Source organism: Neopelma chrysocephalum, unplaced genomic scaffold, assembly GCF_003984885.1.
Source record: "Neopelma chrysocephalum unplaced genomic scaffold, ASM398488v2 Primary Assembly neopelma1_138, whole genome shotgun sequence".
NCBI classification, from domain to species: domain Eukaryota; kingdom Metazoa; phylum Chordata; class Aves; order Passeriformes; family Pipridae; genus Neopelma; species Neopelma chrysocephalum.
The window spans coordinates 3,268,600-3,287,122 of NW_020897800.1; the positions used below are offsets into that span (position 1 = coordinate 3,268,600).

Consider the following 18,523-nt stretch of genomic DNA (forward strand, 5'->3'; position numbering starts at 1 on the left):
CTGTGCACAAAAACAAGAGGAAAAATCAAAAATGGCATGGGGAGTTATTGGATTATTGAAGAAACTCTTAAGAAAGGGGAAAATCGAGGAAGGGCAAACTAAAGCTGCTCAGCATCAGGTGAGGGGGACGCTCCAGAGTGAGACTCCTGCAAACAGAGGAAATACAGTATTATCAGCCAACACAAGAGGGAAGTGCAGCACCAAAATCCAGCCTTTTGCAGGGAAAGAGCACCAGGCCTCGGGCTGGGCTTCCAGCTCTGGGCTCACACCCTGGGACAGGGCAGGAAAGGCACAGGACATTTCCCCCTCCCCTTGCACTGATCCCTGAGCCCTCTGACTTTGCTCCAAATACTTTAGAAAATGCTGTCATTTAAACCCAAGCTTAACTTCAGTTGGATCCCATGAAGCTGCATTTGTAATTATCCATCTTTTTTCTCATTAAATTCAACCATTCCATCAGCTACTCTTTGCCACGATGCCTCTAAAATGACAATGTGACCACTCCCTGGAGCAGGAATCTAAATCCAGCCACTTTAGGACTTTTTCTTCAGTATTTCAGAGGTTGACACAGGAAATCCTACCAGATTTAATGCGGATAATGAGCTTTCAGTCTGTACTTTGAACACAACCACAACGATTCTCCACCTTAATGATGCTACAGAATAACTCAAAAACTCTTTGTCAAACGAAAACTTTTTAAAAATTATTTGGTTTTAGGATGTGCCGAGGATTTCTGCAGGATGCCTCGGAATTGCCAGAAAACTCGGGGGACAACTGTGCTCCAGGAACTCCAGGAGTTGTCAGAAGACCCTTCCTCATGAATCCGAAAAATCAGGTATAATGAACTGCCCAGAGACTTTTGATCTTTGAGCAGCAAAGGTTTTTATTGACAGCGCTGGGAGCAAGCCAGCTATTGCTGGAAAAACTTGCTCCAAGGCTTCACACAAAATCAGCAGTTTTTATACAATTTTCATATATGATTAAATGCATATTCAAGTGATTATAACATGTATCTATACATATATATCTATACATATATATCTATACATATTAATAACAGGTGGAGCTCAGGTGGGGCTTGGGGCAGTGCTTCTCTTGGCCTTCAATCTTGGGGGTAGTTCTGTCCTTCCTCCATGGGTCTGGGGGCTTAATCTCATTTTCCTCAGCTTGACCTCTCTTCTTTTCCATTGCTCTCGACCCACTCCCTGAAGCTCTAGGCCTATTACATGTTCTTTTACCATTCTTTTAAGTTTTGGTCCAGTAAGTAGAACAGAGCGAGTACAGATGGTTTGGATGTTCATAGTTTGTTAGCAGGTCCAAATTTCTTAGTTTGCCAAGCAAAAGCAACTGCACCTCAGCACAGAGACAGATTAAACTTCAGCAGAGCAAGTCCCAGTCTTTTGAGGACAGGACTGCAAACATTTCTGTACAATATTCAGAATTTTCTTTTGGGCCTGGCCTCCTGTTTCACTCAGAGAAGGAAAGTCCCTCATGCTTCATTACCACAAAGCAGCACAGTGTGTCTGGACAGGGTGATGCTGGGGTGCCAGATGATGAGTTTGGTGGCCACCACACCTCCATCCCCTTCCTGAGCAGGTCTGGCCATGCCCCAGGGACCATCTCCTCCCTCAAACAGCAGCTCAGAGCTCAGTTTTCACTCCCCTGGGGCTGTTTTTAGCTCCGTGTAACACCCCGGATCCCTGCAGAGCCAGGGGCAATCCCATCCACACAGACCCCGGGGAAACAGGGATGGACCCGGGAGGAGGAGGAGGAGGAGGAGGAGGAGGAGGAAGAGGAGGAGGAGGAAGCTCAAAGCCTTCCCCAGGCTCTGTGTGCTTTCAAACATTCCCCGAAGTCAAACAGAACGAGAACCAGATGGGAAACGATTTGCAAACAGGAACTCTTTTCTTCCCTTGTTTGCCTCCCTTGTTTTGTTTATCCCTCAAAATCCTAACAAGGAGCACAAGCAGGATAATCCAACTGCCAGGGCTGCTTCATCCCAGCAGAGCTGCAGGGACAGAACCCCAAAGCACTGACAAAGCATTTATTTTTTAAGTGATGTGTTGGGTAAGGCATCGAGTCTCACCTTGGGCTCCAGCCCAGCTAATGCTGATCCAGGGACTTCATTTCACTGCTGGGAATGCAAGGAGCAAAGTTAAACACGTGGGGACACTTTTAGGACCGTGGTCTTAACCAGTAAATCTGAATTATTCTCTGTTTTGCAGAAGGTTTATGCTCAGAGTTATTAGAAGAGATCAGTTTGGGACTGAGTGTGTTTAACTCACCACATCACTCAGACAAAGAGCAGCTGAAATCCAAGCTCCACGGAAATTTATGCTCCAAGCAGGGATGTGACACTGGAGTAAATGATTGCAAAGAGTTACACGTGGAGCCACAGATGGGGGAATTTAATTTACAGGGAGCAGCCTCTATCTTTTAGCCATTCATCTAATGAAGATTTAAATATGAAATAAATTGCAGGCACTTCCAGCTGAAGCAGGATGTTGGATGATGTTCATTCATATTGAAATTACATCTTTAAGTTCCTCTCAAGCAACATAAATATATCTCTAACAGACACACACGGACATGTAAAATAATCCCCTTCTCTAATAAAAAGATGTGCATTATGAAACTGCTGCTTTCCAGATAAAGTTCTTGTCATAAACATTAAAAATTGGTCTCTTATGCATGTTTGATGACTACATTAACAATACTTTTTTCAAATTTTGGCCTTATTTCTGTTTTATTATTTCTATTTCAATGAACTTTGTGGAACTTGACTGATCATTTCCACTTTTGTCTGGAAGCACTTTCATTCTCTTCTCCATTCAAAGGCTGTGGTTGCATCCAAAGAGAGGAAAGTTAAAAAGCAAAAACTAACTAAAGAAAAATGAGAAAAGGAACCAGAGCAATTCTCAGTATCACTCCTCTGATTTTGGTCGGTTCATTCCTGCCTTTGAGACTAAACAAAATCATCCATCCTTGTATTATTTCAAACAATTCTACAAAGGAATTGGGAAGATTTCAAGCGACCACAAACACCCCCTTCTTCCCTTCCTTTTCAATATTCCACCAAACAAAAGCATTTTTCCTTCAGGGACTCTGACAAGGGCCCAGGAATGCAGCTAAACAAATCACAGCAAAAATAATAATTACAACCAAAGCAAAAGTCAAAGAGAAAAGGGCTTTGCAGAAAGGGCTGCAGACTTTGCACAACCTCCTGCAGCTCAGCATATTTGACTGCGTGGGGGAGCTGGGGAAATCCCAGCAGCTTTCTATTGTATCACGTTATTCCTTGGCTCATTCCCCAGCAAATAAATAATCATGGCAATAAACTGGATTCATACAAGTGCAGCAGGAACACAGACATGGAATCCGAGAGATAACACAGCCAAGGATCAAGATGTTTCTTGCACATGGGCTGGAAGTTGGGGGCCTGGTAATGTGTTGGTTTTTTTTTTGCTCAACTGTTCTTCTGCTCACAGAGGCTTAGAGAGAGCAGAACCAGCTAAACCAGGCTTCTCCAGCCCAGAATAAGTGGATTTCACACCAATGTGCTGATTTACCAGTGGTTTTAGTTAAATGCCACCTGTGTGGCTGAGCAGGGACTGGAAGTGTTCAGAGCACACTGGAGCCCCCCCAGTCTGTGCTGCTGTTCCAACAGGTCTGCAGGAGAAATTCAAAGGGATATTTGCTGAATGCAGCTGATTTCATATATATATATATATATATATATATATATATATATATATAGGAAAGAACTCAGCTCTGCACAGTTAGGAGAGGGTGGAAACTCTCTTTGCAAAGCCTCAGCTACTCCCCTGGCCATGCCTGGTTCAGCTTTTAATGCTAAAGCTGCCCAGGGAAGCTGCCATCCTTCCTCACACAGCATCCCCTATTGCCTCCTAACCAAAAATAGCTCCAAGCAGTTTAAAATACATATGTTATCTTGTTTTTCTTTCACTTGCAGCCTCAGCAAGCTGCACTGGGTGTCATCCCCTGCCCTGGAATATCTGAAGGACACTTTGCCTCTTGTCTTATTCCTGCTCGACTCCGCAGCTCCGTGCCCAAATAGAGGGATTGTGATGAAATTAAAGTGATTTTTCTTTTTAAATGAGGAAAATACATTTTGAATTTGAAGGAAACCCGAGCTAGAAAGGCAAATTCTCCTGTGCCTGTGGCCCAGCATCCTGCTGCTCTCCAATGAAGCCCAGCACGAACCCACCCCACAATTCCACATCCGCAGCAGAATTTGGAGTTAAAACCCCAAAGCAATAAAAGCTGGAGGTGGATAAAAAAAAAATCCCTGGTCCTGCAGGAGTGCTCTGCAGCCCTAATAACTCTCCCAAAACCCAAACCTCGTGGCAGAGGTTTGAGGTGAGGTGGATACGGTGAAGGGTGAGAAAGTCCTTTCACAGCCTTCTGGACAAAGCACAGGATCCCTTCTACAAACCAGCTGCTCTTTCTATTTTTAAACACTCTGGAGGGACTCAAATATTGCAGTGATGAGAGGAGAGGAGGCTCGTGTAAGTACCTTGGCAGATGGATGCTTAGCAAAGGAAGGGGACTATCCCTGTGGGATGGGACCAGGAATAAATGCTCATTCCAACCCCATTATCCAGCCCAAACAGGTAAAATAACTGGACAAAGGTGTTTTAGGCTTTAAAGAATGTTGTTCTTCCACTTTCAGCAAGGCCCAGCAGTTGTTCCCAACAGGAGCAGTTACCAGTGGCATAGGAAGTGGGCTGGACTTTGCTGTTTCTTTAGTCTTAGCCTTGTAAAAACTCTGACTAATAATTTTGCCTCCCTTTTCATGCTGGTTTGAATCAAGTGTGAGGCAGCTGTTCATTTTTCTCAGCGATAAATCACCGTTTCCTGACACTTGGAAACTCAGGAGACTGAAAAAAAAAAAGGGGGGAGGGGGGAGAAGTGCTGAGGGTGGAGTCAGTTTTATTTTTAATTTTTTAGCACCTTCAGCTGCTCAGCCCCAAAGGCTGAGTGTTGACACCACTTCAACGTGCAGGGAAATAACTGGAGGATGGACTTGCCAAGGATGGATAAAGGATGAGGGGCTGGAGCCCTCCCTCCCCCATGGGCCTGAAGCTGCCATGTGGAATATCTGAGTGTGTAAAATGGCTTAAAGCATGCAAATTATTGCAAGATCAGGCCCAAAGTCTAGGAGACAGCAATCCTGCCTTCATTGTTCAGCTTGGGCTCGATGTTTGCCTTATGGCAGACTCCTTTCTCTCCTCCCTGGGAGCAGGAGGGAGCAGGGACAACATTCCCTCTGCTCCTCCTGGCCCAGGAGGGGCTCTGCATCCTGTCCCTGTCCCTCCCTCCTTCCCCCCCGGGGCAACACCACAATCCAACTGGTAATAATTCAAAAGCAGAGCCTGGAACAAGGACTTTCTGAAGGCATCTGACCCCTTTCTTTTTGTTTAAGGGAGGAGGAAAGCAAACCCCCTGCTCCATTTCCTGCTGTTGTGCTGGTTATTCCAGAATATTTCCATTGTCAGAGAGCAAACCCTTTGCATGCCAGCAAGGAGGGAGCATCAGGCTGGGGAGAGGGCTAAATTTGGCTCCAATTCCTCAGGAGCCTGACCTCTTCCTATTGAAGCCTGTAGCAACACTCCCACTCACTGTCCAGCAGCACATTTTTAAACACTCCCCCCTCAATTAATTCCGTGTTGCATTGAAGGAAGTGATAAAAATAATCCCCTCAGAACGCATTTTCCTGTAGGTAAAAGGGGAATATTTTCAGTTCACTGGGGAAAATAGTAGGGGAGCACAGAGGGCACAGAGAGGAGGCTTTTGCTGCAGGAACTTGAGCACTTTGGGCACCCAAAAGCTGGTGCCCTGACTCAGGAAAATGGTGAGCAGCAGTAAGTGAGCACATACAAATATCCAGGGTCAGGACAGCAACAGGACAGCCACATGGAAAAGAAAAAAAAAGAAAACAACAGGTTTTCTGTAAAAATCTGACAGCATTTTAAATGAACTGAATATCACAGATTTCATACAGGCCCAATCCTTTCATAGATTTCCATTTTTTCACGAAAATTACTGTTAATTTGGGTGACTGCAACACAGTTTTCTCTGTGTTTGCTCTTTTAAAAATCTGCTTTCTGCTTTTACTCTCTTTCCTTTCCCTATTTGCTCACTGAGACAGCTTTCATTTTCAGCTTTCAATCAAAAAAAGAAAAGGTGGGAGGAAGCTTTATTTCCAGGAATATATTTGATTGTTGAGTGGAAAAAAAAGGAATTGCTTCCCAATGAAAGGGTTTCTATGTAAAGAAGCACAGCCAGATCAAACACAGAGACACTGAAGTTACAAGGACATGAGATGGTCTCTTAGGAAAATCATTCCCAGCCAGTCTCACCTATGGATTGGGAATTGTACACAGCCTAGATGTGTGAAATCCTATTTCTGTGCCTTCTTGTTGGTTGTAACATCTTTGATGCTTCCAGTGGAGTTGTTGCAGCAACTCATCCAACCAACAAAACCAATATTGCAACTTCTATAACATGGATTTAGGTTTTTTTAATTGATTCTGTGAATCTGTCACAGCTACAGGGAAGAGATTCCCATCTGGGCAAAGTCCCTGGGAGCCACTTCCACAGCAAATTACGTTTTTATTGTTATTTCCTGATTGAGAAATACAGCTGGAGCACAAAAACCTGCCTAATTTGGGCACAGTGAGTTAAGTCAAAACCACAGCAATCCTCCCAGATTTGTGCTGGCTGCAGATCCCTGGGCAGGGATCAGGTTCCCCTGGGAATTGCCTGCAGTGCTTGGCTGGGAGGTGGGAAGGTGGGACTGGTGTCAATTTGGGATTTTCATCCTCCCCTTTGGCAGGTCCAGCATGTCCATGGTGCTCCCAGCATGGCTGGAGTGAGTTCATGGGGGACAAACCCTTCTGGGGGCTCTGGCAATCCACATTCCAGTGCAAATATTCTTATTAATAACCTTTAAGTCTCCTCCTCTGTTAAAATGGAATGGATTGGGTGCCTGATCCTGATTCAGGGCTGAAATCCATGACTGAACACCCCTTGGTTTCACCCACTGACTTCATTAAAATCCCTACCAAATAATAGTTGGGGTAAAGGACAGAACGAGTGCCTCAGCAACACCAGAGGAGTTAAAAGTGTCTTCTTTTAACTTTTTAACTATTAAAACAAGCAGCGTTTTGTGCCATGTCCTTCTGGACCCTGAATTTTCATGGCATCCTTAGTTCAGGCAGTACAGGCATGGCCTTTCCCTGTGGGAATGCAAAAGCAAGGGGCAGGTTCTCCTCCTGCCTTCGGATCAAGAGGCAGAAAATCAACTGGCACAAGAGGGGAATGAGCAGGGAGCTGGGAGGGGATTTTTTTTTTCCCTTTCATTGGTACAACAAAATGGAAATGGGCTCTTTGTTTTCCCAAATGCAGTGATAGATTTGTCACTGCCAATATTGATTTCCTTCCCCGACATAAACTATTTTTAAAAACGCCTCTTAATGGGTTTTCTTTGCTTGCAGGGTTGTGATGTTGGGCTTTTCTCCACAGCCCTGCTCTGGCAGGATCAGCAGTGGGGTCTGCTTGTCTTTAAAAGCGAAGGGAAAAGTGGGAGGAAGGGAATGTCAGGGTTAAAAAAAAAGACAATGAGAAGGATGAACTGAAACACAGCAGGGAAGAAAGCAGGAATATTTGTCCCACCCAGCCCAGAGGAACGTGCTGAGTGGGAGGGGAGCAGAGCTCTGTCTCCCAGTGGATCTTACACTGGGAAGGGCAGTCCCTGCCCTGGGGCTGATGTGCTCTGAGGTTATAAATTCCAAGTGGAGAGGGCTTAGAGGGATGCAGAAACACAAGGAAGAGGTGGAAATTATGGGGTGAGACTCTTCTGCCTCGAGCTCCTTCCAGTTTAAGCACGAGAGGGTCAAGTGGAGCTGTTGGAGCAGGTCCTGAGGATGCTCTGAGGGCTGGAGCTGCTCTGCTGTGGGGACAGGCTGGGAGAGCTGGGGGTGACAGAAGGCTCCAGGGACACCTGAGAGCCCCTTCCAGGGCCTAAAGGGGCTCCAGGAGAGCTGGAGAGGGACTTGGGACAAGGGATGGAGGGACGGGACACAGGGAATGGCTTCCCACTGCCAGAGGGCAGGGTTAGATGGGATATTAGGAAAAAATCCTAATTTTTGGTGGGGAGGCCCTGGCCCAGGTTGCCCAGAGAAGCTGTGGCTGCCCCTGGATCCCTGGAAGTGTCCAAGGCCAGGTTGGATGTTGGAACAACCTGGAATAGTGGAAGATGTCCCTGCCCATGGCAAGGGCTTGGAATGAGATGAGCTTTAAGTTCACTTCCAACCCAAACCATTCTGGGATTCTAAGTGGCGACAGAGCCCTTGAAAGCCCCAGTTTGCCCATTTTTGCTCTTTCTCCTGGGGCAGTTTGGTCAGCATCACACTGAGAGGTTTTCCTAAAAATTTTTAAAACTGTAATTAAATAAGTAAATAAGCAAAGAAATAGAAATAGGAATAGAAAATACAGCTAAACAAATAGAAAATATAATAAAGAAATAGAAGTAATTATAGAAATTATAGATAAATAAATAGCAAATATAATAAATAAATAAATAGAAATAATACTAGAAATTACAGATAAGTAGAAAATCTAATAACTAAATAAATAGAAAAAATAATGGAAATTACAGATAAGTAAATCAAAAATATAATTAATAAATAAATAGAAACAATAATAGAAATTGCATATAAAGAAATAGAAAAACATAATATATAGATAAACAGAAGTAATGATAGAAATTATAGATAAATGAATAGTAAATATAATAAATAGAAATAATAATAGAAATTACAGAAAAAAATAGAAAATGTAATAAATAAATATAAAAATAGAATTACAGATAAATAAGTCGAAAATATAATAAATAAATAAATATAATAATAGAAATGACAGATAAATAAACCGAAATATAATAAACAAATAAATATAATAATAGAAATGACAGATAAATAAATCGAAAATATAATAAACAAATAAATAGAATTAATAATGGAAATTACAGATAAATAAATGGAAAAGATAATAAATAAATAAATAAAATAAGTAAATAAAGAAAATAATAGAAATGACAGATAAATAAATGGAAAATATGGCAAACAAATAAAGAAATAGAAATAATAATAGAAATTACAAATAAGTAGAAAAATCTAACAAGTAAATAAATAAATAAATGGAAATAATCGCGCGTGCACGTGCTTTTGTGGGTCTTTTTTTGTGTTCTTTGGTTTTTTTGGTGTTTTTTTTTTTTTTTAAAGGAACCTTCATTTCTCCTGCATCCGCCTCCCCGGGTGTCTCATCCCCGGATCCCGGGTGGGTTCCCCCCCATCCTCCCCTCCCACGCCCCCCGTGGCCACCCCCACCCACCCTCTCTCCCTCCCTCCCTCTCCCTCTCGCTCTCCCTCCCTCCCTCCCTCCCTCTCCCCCGCCCGGAGGCGGCGGCTCCGCCGCGGAGGCTCCGCGGGGGCTGCGCGGGGTGGGCGGGTCGCGCCGCGCGGGGCCGGGGCAGCGGCAGCGCTCCCGCGGCGTGTGCGTGGATGGCCCTGCGCGGCCCGCGATGGCTGCGCGCTGATGGCCCAGCCCGCGCCGCTCGCCATGGCTGCCAGAGACGAGCTGTACAGCAAAGTCATCCCCCGGCGGAACCGCCAGCACCGCGCCGGGACCATCAAACACGGCTCCTCGCTCGAGATCCTGCTCTCCATGGGCTTCCCGAAAGCACGGGCGTAAGTCGCCTGAGCGGCCCCTTCCCCCTTCCCTCCCCTTTTCGCTTTACGGCGGAGAGAAGCGGCGGGCGCTGCTCCGGACCGGCGGGAGGGAGCGCCGGGGATCCGGGGATCCAGGCGGGGGACGGCGGGGATGCGCTGCCGGGGCGCGGGGATGAGGTCCCGGAGCGGGAGTATGAGATCTCGGGGCAGGGTGATGCTCTGCCGGAGCAGGGGGGATGCGCTGCCGGGGCGCGGGGATGCGCTCCCGGAGAGGAGGGGATGAGCTGAGGGAGAGAAGGGATGCACTGCCGGAGCGCGGGGATGCGCTCCCGGAGAAGAGGGATGCGCTCCCGGAGCCGGGGCGATGCATTCCCGGAGCGGCCGGGGCAGCGCGGGATGCTCTCCCGGGCGCTGGGAATGCTCTCCCGGCCGCTGGGAATGCTCTCCCAGGCGCTGGGAATGCTCTCCCGGGCGCTGGGAGTGCTCTCCCGGCAGCGGGGATGCTCTCCCGGCAGCGCAGGAATGCTCTCCCGGCTGCGATGGGATGCGCTCCCGGAGCGACCCGGAGATGCCTTCTCGGAACGCTCAGGGCAGCGGGGAATGCTCTCCCGGCAGCGGAGGGATGCGCTCCCGGAGCCGGGGGGATGCGCTGCCGGGCCGGCCGGGGCAGAGAGGGGATGCTCTGCTGGGCGGCGAGGGAATACGCTCTCGGAGTGGCCCTGGGATGCTTTCTGGGAAAGGCCAGGGCAGCGAGGAATACTCTTCCGGCAGTGCGGGGATGCCCTCCTGGAGCAGGGGGATGCACTCCCGGAGCAGGGGGATGCACTCCCGGAGCAGGAGATGCGCTCCCGGAGCAGGGGATGCACTCCCGAAGCAGGGGATGCGCTCCTGGAGCTGCCCGGGGATGCACTCCTGGAGCAGGGGATGCACTCCCGGAGCAGGAGATGCACTCCCGGAGCTGCCCGGGGATGCCGTAGGACCCGAGGGATGCTCTGGGTCGCATCCCAGCCTGGCTCCGAGGTGCCGGGGAGAGAGAGGCAGGTGCCGTCCCGGGTTCCGTCCCCACCCGCCGCGGTGCTGAAGGGCCCCCGCACCGCCGGGAAGTTGGGGATGGCCACGGAGGCAGTTTTTGCACCCCCTAAATTGGAATCGGAGCCCGTCGCTCCCGCGCCGTGAAAATAACGAGTCCCTGGCGCGAGTGCTTTAGCTCGGTCACCCCGGAGATTTTCTTTAATCCCTGTACAAGTCACCCAAAAAGGGACGGAGCAATGCAAGAAAATTTCCGTGCGTAGCCCAAAATGCTTTGGCTTTTCTTGTCCGGTTTATGCCCTGGTGTCATCTCTCTGCATGTGCTTATGCTTTTAATTAATTAGGCAGCAACGTAATGGGAACTTAATGATGAAACAGAGTGACTCCTGAAGTGGGACCCGGCGCTTTAGGATGCAAATGAAACCCGGGGGGATCGGGATGGTTCCTTGATCTCCTTAAGTTTTCCGGTTTGTACCGGTCAGAACTCCGTGGTTTTGCAGCCTGTCTTTGGGCAGGTTTTTTTCTAAATATAGAGACAGAGAGATGCAGTTTAAGGACATATGTTATCTGTGGATTCATGGATCCACCAGCACATGCAGGAAATCTTGTGTTTTCCACAGTCCTCCTTGCATTCCCGAGGGCTGTCAGTGATCTATCGTTGTCTGTTGAGATCAGCACACAGCATTTATATACAGTGAATGCAAATGCAGATCAGAGGAGACTGGTGACTTCATGCTCTGCTCGGCTGGAAAAACAGATGTGCATCTTTCAGAATAGCTAGAGAAAAAAAAGCAGCCTGATCCTATGAATGAAACTAGTTCTTACCTGCACAACAGTGCCATCAAGGCTGACAGGCAGCCCTGCTCTTACCTCACTGAGGAACTGTGTCTATGGGTCATGTTCTTGCCCAGGAAAACACTGACATTTGATAAAAATGCACTCAGAGCTTCGTCAGACAAACCAGAGAAGGTTAAACACAGGGAACAAGCCAGAGAAAGGGGTAAAATATCCTTAACTGCAAAAACTATTCATTGCAAATCTAACCAGCCAGATGGGTGAAGCTGTCATGATACTAAATTCGGGATAATGTGACATAACCCTGCTTGACAGCTCAGCTCTCTGCTGGGAGAGGGACCACTTTCCCCATCTGAAGTAGCAATTAGTGCCCCTGTTCCAGCCTGCTGGAAATGCTACAAATAATTCATCATTAAAATTCAGACGGGAAGCAAAACGGAAATCAGACATCTCAGTAGTGCCACCAAGGAACAGCACAGGTTTGGAAGCCTGAGACACAGGACTGTGTGGCCACAGGACATTCCCTAAAGGTCACTGCTGCCCAGAAAATGCTTTTTAACTTTTTAACTCACAGAATATTACTCTGTAAGTGTGAATGAAAGAGAATACCAAGATGGCAAGGAGGTAAAACCATCTCACTCTCAAATATAGCACTGAGAAGTCCCCTTAAAGCCCTTTTGAGTTTTCCCCCCAAACTCTCCCACCTCTGTTTTCTACCCCAAAGCCACAGTTACGGCAGGAGAAAGGGAATTCAGTGAAATTCCAGCTCTGTGCTTGTAGATCCTGCCTACAAACACAAGCCAGGCTGGTACTTAAAAGTGGTGACCATCTGTTTGGGTGGCTTATGCAAAACAAAGCTCCAAGTTGTCAGACAAGTCTGTCAGGCATGTCACAAAATGCCATCTCTGTTGGCATCAGTGGCCTCCTGGCTTTTTGTGAGAGCTGGGGGGGATTGATTGGGGCAGGGGACAGAGGGGACCCCTGGGGACATGATCAGAGACACAGGAGTTAGCCGGAAAACACAGGTTTGGGGTTTGGTATTGAGCCAGTACTGAGATCCTGGGAGGACTTTCAGCCTCTAATTCAGCTCGAGCAACTTCATGTGTCCCACCCCCGATAAAGAACACCTTTTGTCTCTTCTAAACTGATATTGTTCATTATTTGATAATGTTTCTCTGTGCCTGCATTTTAAAGGCTCAGATGGCCAGGATGACCCTGGGCTGGCACTGCTGACAGGAGCTGAGGAGTCTCACGGTCCTTTTATTTCCCTGGTTCTGTGTTACTTTGGCCAAGCCACTTCCACCCAGTGTCTGATGAAATAATCAAAGGTGAAAGGCTAAATATGGTTTCCAAGTGTTACTAGGATGGTTAGTCCAGACTAACTTAGTACAGACCAGCTCAGTTAAGGGCAGAAACGTGTGAGCCAGGCAGGAACCAAGAGAGGCTGTCGGGTATCGAGTGGATCTTGTGTGCAGATCAAGGTGTTATTAAATAAGCCTGGTTTTTTTCCATCCTGGATGTGGGTTGTGGGGCTAAAAGGTCCATCAAAGGACATACCCATTCACCTCTGAAGTCCTTGTTGCTGCCTGTCTTCCTTCCCAGCAACAGCTTCAGTTCATCTGAGCTACTCCAAATTACACAGTGATGCCCAAACCACCTTTGGATGCCTTTACCTGTGAATGGCAGCTGCTCAAACCACTGCAGTGTGTCACCCCTTTGAAGTGGTACCATCAGCTGCAGTTCTGCCTTGCCTGGTTTTGCCAGCACACAACCATTATTTCTTTCTTTTGCAATTAGCCCATCCCATTATGTGCTGTCTGCTCACACGAGAGGAGGCTCCCCCTGCCCCAAGGAGTTCCTGATTTATACAAGGAAGCAAGGCAAAGGTGATGTTACAATTCCCATTGTGCAGTTTGGGTGCCAAGACGAGCATTTTACCCAAATCCTGACCAGATCCCCAGTGCCTCAAGGCTCCTAAACACAACAGGCTTCCTCTAGAAAAGGATTTCACACAACTATTATTTTCCAGTTGCCCCAAAATATTGTTTAGCATCTCATTCTGGATCTCCTGTTGCACCTAATTCTGATCTAACTACAACTAAATACAGCTATTGTGTATAATCCCTATAAATGTGCTGATATTCTTTGTGAAAGGAGAGAAGCACAATGCAGTTTACAGGCCACCAAAACCACAGGGGGATCACTTAAAACTATTATGTAGGTACAAGCAACTAAAAAAAAAATCTATAACCTGTGTCTATAAAATGCTAAACATAGGAAAATTTAGTGATGGACTGCAGCTTCTTTCAGGATGGAAGAAGACCTCTGACCAAATTTAAATTATTGAAACTTATCTGGCCTGCACAGTGCAGAAATCAATGTACCTCCAGAATCTGCAAGTTCAGTGATCTGCAGTTTTAAAAGTTTCATGTTAGACTTTAAACTCCTCCGAAACATCCTCGAAACCAGAAAGTTAAAATTCTAGCATGAGACCAAAAAAAAAAAAAAAAATCCTGCTTTCTATTTTTTTTTACTTCTGGGTGCACATATGTGCAGGAATATATAAATACATAACATTTAGAATGTTACTTCAGTGTCATACAACTCTGAATTCAAGCCACAGCCCTGAGATGTTGTTTCAGAAGAGATCCAGGCCTAGAAAAATGAAGATAATTCCCTGGCCCCTGTCATTACTCAAGCTGGGTAAATCACTGTTCATAACCAGAACACTTCAATTAGAGGTACTGTGCTTTTTCAGTCACTGTGCTCTCTGTGATAAGAGTGAAGGATAACACAGGTGGCAAAGCTTCCCAAAAATAAATGGATGTTCCTTCCCATCATGTCAGCCTGGAAAAGGGGAATTATCTCCTGCAGACAGGTGGATAATATTGGTTTAATGTGTAATGCTGTGTTCCTGGATGGATCTGAGCATAACTGCAAACATTTCCCCCCCCCCCCCTAAAAATGGGATAGACAGGAATATTGGACAATTTACAGTGATTCAGCTCCATCATTTCCCCTGTGCTGCACATTTCCTCCTTCTTCCCTCCCACAAAAGACCACCTGGTTTAACTCTGTGGCCTGAATAAAACCAAGGCAGTCTGAGTTGGATTTGCTTTCCCAGTGGCTGTGAGAATTTAGGAGCATTAAGGGTTTCATTATTGTCAAAGAAAAGCAGCTCAGATCCAGTTTACAAACAGTAAAATCTTCTCCTGTGTTTTGAAAACGTTTTCTAGCCTGCTACAACATGTTTTGCCTGGTAACAGACTTAGCAACACAGCAAGGCTGGAAGTCTCTCTCCTTCCTCTAGGGTTTGGGAAAATACAGCATGGAAAAAGAAGTGTGGCAGATGATCTTTCCATTTTTGAAGTGGTTTCTCTTCCTTCACGGCCTTGCCTTCAGGGTTTTAGTTTTCTGCAAATGCTCTTGGCTGAAATTCATCCTGCTCCAAAGAACCAGCCCAAAACATGGGCATGCCCCAAGCCCCAACTGAGGCCAAGTCTTAGAAGGGTTTTCATGGGTTGTAGGGACTTGTGTTGGCCCAGGTGTGGAGGGAAACCCCATCCCAAGGGAAGAAGTTGCTGCATAGAAACGTTTCTAGAAGCGACAGCTTGGAAGGCTCCACTGAAAGGGGATTTCCAAGTTTTAACAACAGCTCTGGAGGAAATCTTCAGCTGTTGAACAGAAAATCCAGGTGTTGGCTTAGGGAGAAGCTTCCCCTAATGCTCTGTCTGTGCTCATCACTCGGGACAGTGAGTTTTGGGCTTGGATGGAGCCGTGGATTGTGTGGCAGAGAAACCACCTGAGCAAAACACTTCCAGTACTGCACAACAACCATCAGGCCCATGGACATTTGTGAGCAGGAGCTTCACAGCAAGAGTTTGTGACCTGTTTACAAATAGTGAAAGAGGAAGAAGCTGCTGGAAGTGCTTGGAAAAGACCCTCCCCCTTCCCTACATGACCCTCCCTTTCCACGTGCCTGTCTAAGCTCTGACATTTCAGCTCGGCCCACGCCAGGGTTTAACAGATGAGATCGTAACTTGAGCAATAGTTTGAGCAATTAACTGCTCCAGTTCACTATTGCAATTCCTGGGCTCAGCACTGAGGCCTCAGAACAATTTTGTACATCTGTGCTGGATGGGATCCAGCAGGTCTGCACGGAGCAGTGGGACACGGGGAGTGCAATGGAATTAGCAGCTGCCAGGAAGGTGCACTAGAGGAAGGCTGGAGCAAACAGGCATTTGGGGCCGAGTCCCATGGCTGCTCTGCACATGGATTTATCTTTTTTTTTTTTTCATTGGCTTTATTGCAGTTTTCTACTGTTGGGGCCAGGAGATGATTCCTGCAGGATTCAGACTGTTCCGTGCCAGTGGCTCCACTGGGTTTGGGGGTGGGGGCATCTCCAGTCTAACTTTAAAGATCTAAAGTGATAAATCATACAGGGCTCTTTATTTCCACTGTAGAGTCTGGAAACTGAAGCACAGAGAGGCTTAAATATATACATTAGATCTATAGTTAGGCTGATACTTGCACCCACCTAAATCTGATACTTGATATTCTTCCTAAATCTGGAGAGTTTCAGTCCAACAGCTTAATGACAAGACTCAGATATCTGGTCTAAATGGAACAGCTATTTCCATGGCATTGTACAGAATTCTCAGATGGAGGGACATCCCTTATCAGAGGCAGGAGAAGCCATTCCTGTGATAAGATCACCCCCTGACATGCTAATGGCAGCAGCAGTGCCCTGTGTTACCTCAGTGACTCAGGATACTGGACACAACTGCCATTAATCATATCTGGTGGCTGGGGGGAAGTGGAACAATCAGATATTCAGGTCTGATACGTGCAAAGAAAATGCTTCTGCCACAAACAGTTTAAGGACAGAGCCTCCCCACACAAAGATTGCTCCCAGGACAGCCAAGGTCACTGCAGCACTGGCTTCCCAGAGAACAGGCTGGGGGTGTGCAGGGAGGAGAACACACCCCAAGCCCTTTCCAGTGCCTGCACACCCCGGGCTTCAGTGGGAGCTCAGATTTAAGTGTCTGAGCAGCATCACCACATGCAGTGAATCCCCAGTTCAGTGGCAAGTCAGCCAGAAACCAGCAATCCCTGGATTGCTGGGATGTGGTTTTCAGGGCTCTCTAACTTTGGCAAACGCTGTAGGAGATGTCAGAAAGTTTCCCAGTCCCTGAGTACTTGGTTTGTTTTGGTATTAAAATTACATGGTGACAAGAAAACATTTGCTTGTGCTTCTGTGTCTCTGATGAGTTTTTTGTCTCGGAGCCAAGGTCCTGAACTTGATCCTACTCTCTGCACTGGGAAGGAGAGGAGCTGCAGAGAGTGCAACCCAGACCTCCCATGTCACTGAGAGAGCCTGAAAAATTACTCTGTGCCTTCTGTGTCAAACCCCCAGGCAGTTAATAACTTGATCCTTAGCATGCAATTCCCTTTCAGGCTTCATATCAGTCTGGAGTGATACAGATACCAGTGTTATCTTTTCTGTCCCTTTTTCTCTCTCCTCACAGACCTGATACCACTGCCAGGAGCCAGTTTAAATTTACTGATGAGATTCTCAAGACAAAGACTCACTAGAGAAACTCATGATTTCAGATATCCAGACTCTTTGAATGGAGCCTTGTTTGCATTAAATGCTGATTATCCTTCCCCCCCTTGGAGGCTCGGTGGCAGTGGCAGCAGGTCAGCCTGTTCCTGCAGAATTCTGCACAATGCCCCTTATAAAGGAAGTTTATCCCTAAATTATTGCTCCCACTTTGCTGTGGAGGCCGTGCTCAAAGGATGCTGCCAGTCCTCAGGACCTCCTGGATAACTACACTGACACAAGTCAGGGGGGAATTCCATCCTTTGAAAGATCATTAGCAAAACTTTGGAAAAAAAACCCTAAAAATTTAGTGCTTTTAAACATCAAGCGCTAACCCTGCTGGCTCCTGATGACCCTGGTGTTTTTAAGTCACCTCTGAAAGCAAATCCTGGCCTCCCAAATCTTGCCCACACTCGGAAACGTTGCCCTGGGTTTTCACCAGAGCTCATAGTGGATTCACAGCATGTGCTCTGCAATTGCAGGAAGAATAGAGACATCCGTGTGTGTGTCTGTGCTGCACCAGTCTAATTATCCTCAACAAGCAGAGTCATCAAAAGAGCTGTAGTTTAGCAGCTGACAGGGTTTTGGATTCCATCACCAAGACTCTCTGCAGGCTTTGTGCAGTACAATGGGGTGCACTGCCGAGCCTGTGTCTTACTCAGCCCCTCTATAAACAGACCCAAAAAGAATAGGCCAGGGCTCTGCTCGGCATTATTCTGTCCCCACCATATTCTGTGCTGTGCACAAAGGCTGAATCCAGAGAGCAGCAAAAAGTGGAGGGGGGAAAAAAATAAAAACCAGCAAGAAATAGTGGAGTGGGTTGAGGGAATTGCTGAAGTCACCGTAACAAAGCAGCTGACAACCTACATAAACAGAGTTTTAGACACCTTGTACCTCCTGTCTGTGTTCATAGGGCTCTGTCCCTTCAAATCCACTCTCCCTGATATTTCTCCTGGAGCTTTGGCAAGTCCCAGCAGCAAAAGGTGCTGTTTAAGGTCCCCCTGAATACCCACAACTCCTGGTAGGCAGCTGAGACATCAACCTCCCACAATCAGAGAGCAGCTCCTCCTTTCCCTGGGAAGCCTCAGCCTTCCCATTTTTCCCACAGATTCCCCAAAAAAATAAAGATGGGCACAGAGAGCAGAGTGGAGGTGTGACAATAACCTTGGTGGTTTCTGTCAGCCACTGCTGGTGTAAAATTTAAACAGAAAGCAAACAATCATGAACTGGAACATGTAATGAGCGAGAGGAGATGTGTTGGATGGCTTTGCTTTCCCCAAATTCGTGTCCTTGAGGGTGAATTCTCCTGTCCTTGCCAGCACCTTGCCAGGCCAGTCCCTGC

At 46.8% G+C, this 18,523-nt stretch overlaps 1 protein-coding gene across 1 annotated transcript in view; it reads left to right on the forward strand.

Annotated features, from left to right (window-relative positions):
- Positions 1-9,558: 9,558 nt before the first annotated feature.
- Positions 9,559-18,523, forward strand: part of UBASH3B (ubiquitin associated and SH3 domain containing B) — a 64,562-nt gene continuing 55,597 nt past the window's right edge. Inside the window, exon 1 of the mRNA XM_027699416.1 lies at positions 9,559-9,773. Coding sequence (XP_027555217.1) covers positions 9,622-9,773 — 152 coding nt within the window. The 5' untranslated portion in view covers positions 9,559-9,621. The remainder of the gene's footprint in view (positions 9,774-18,523) is intronic.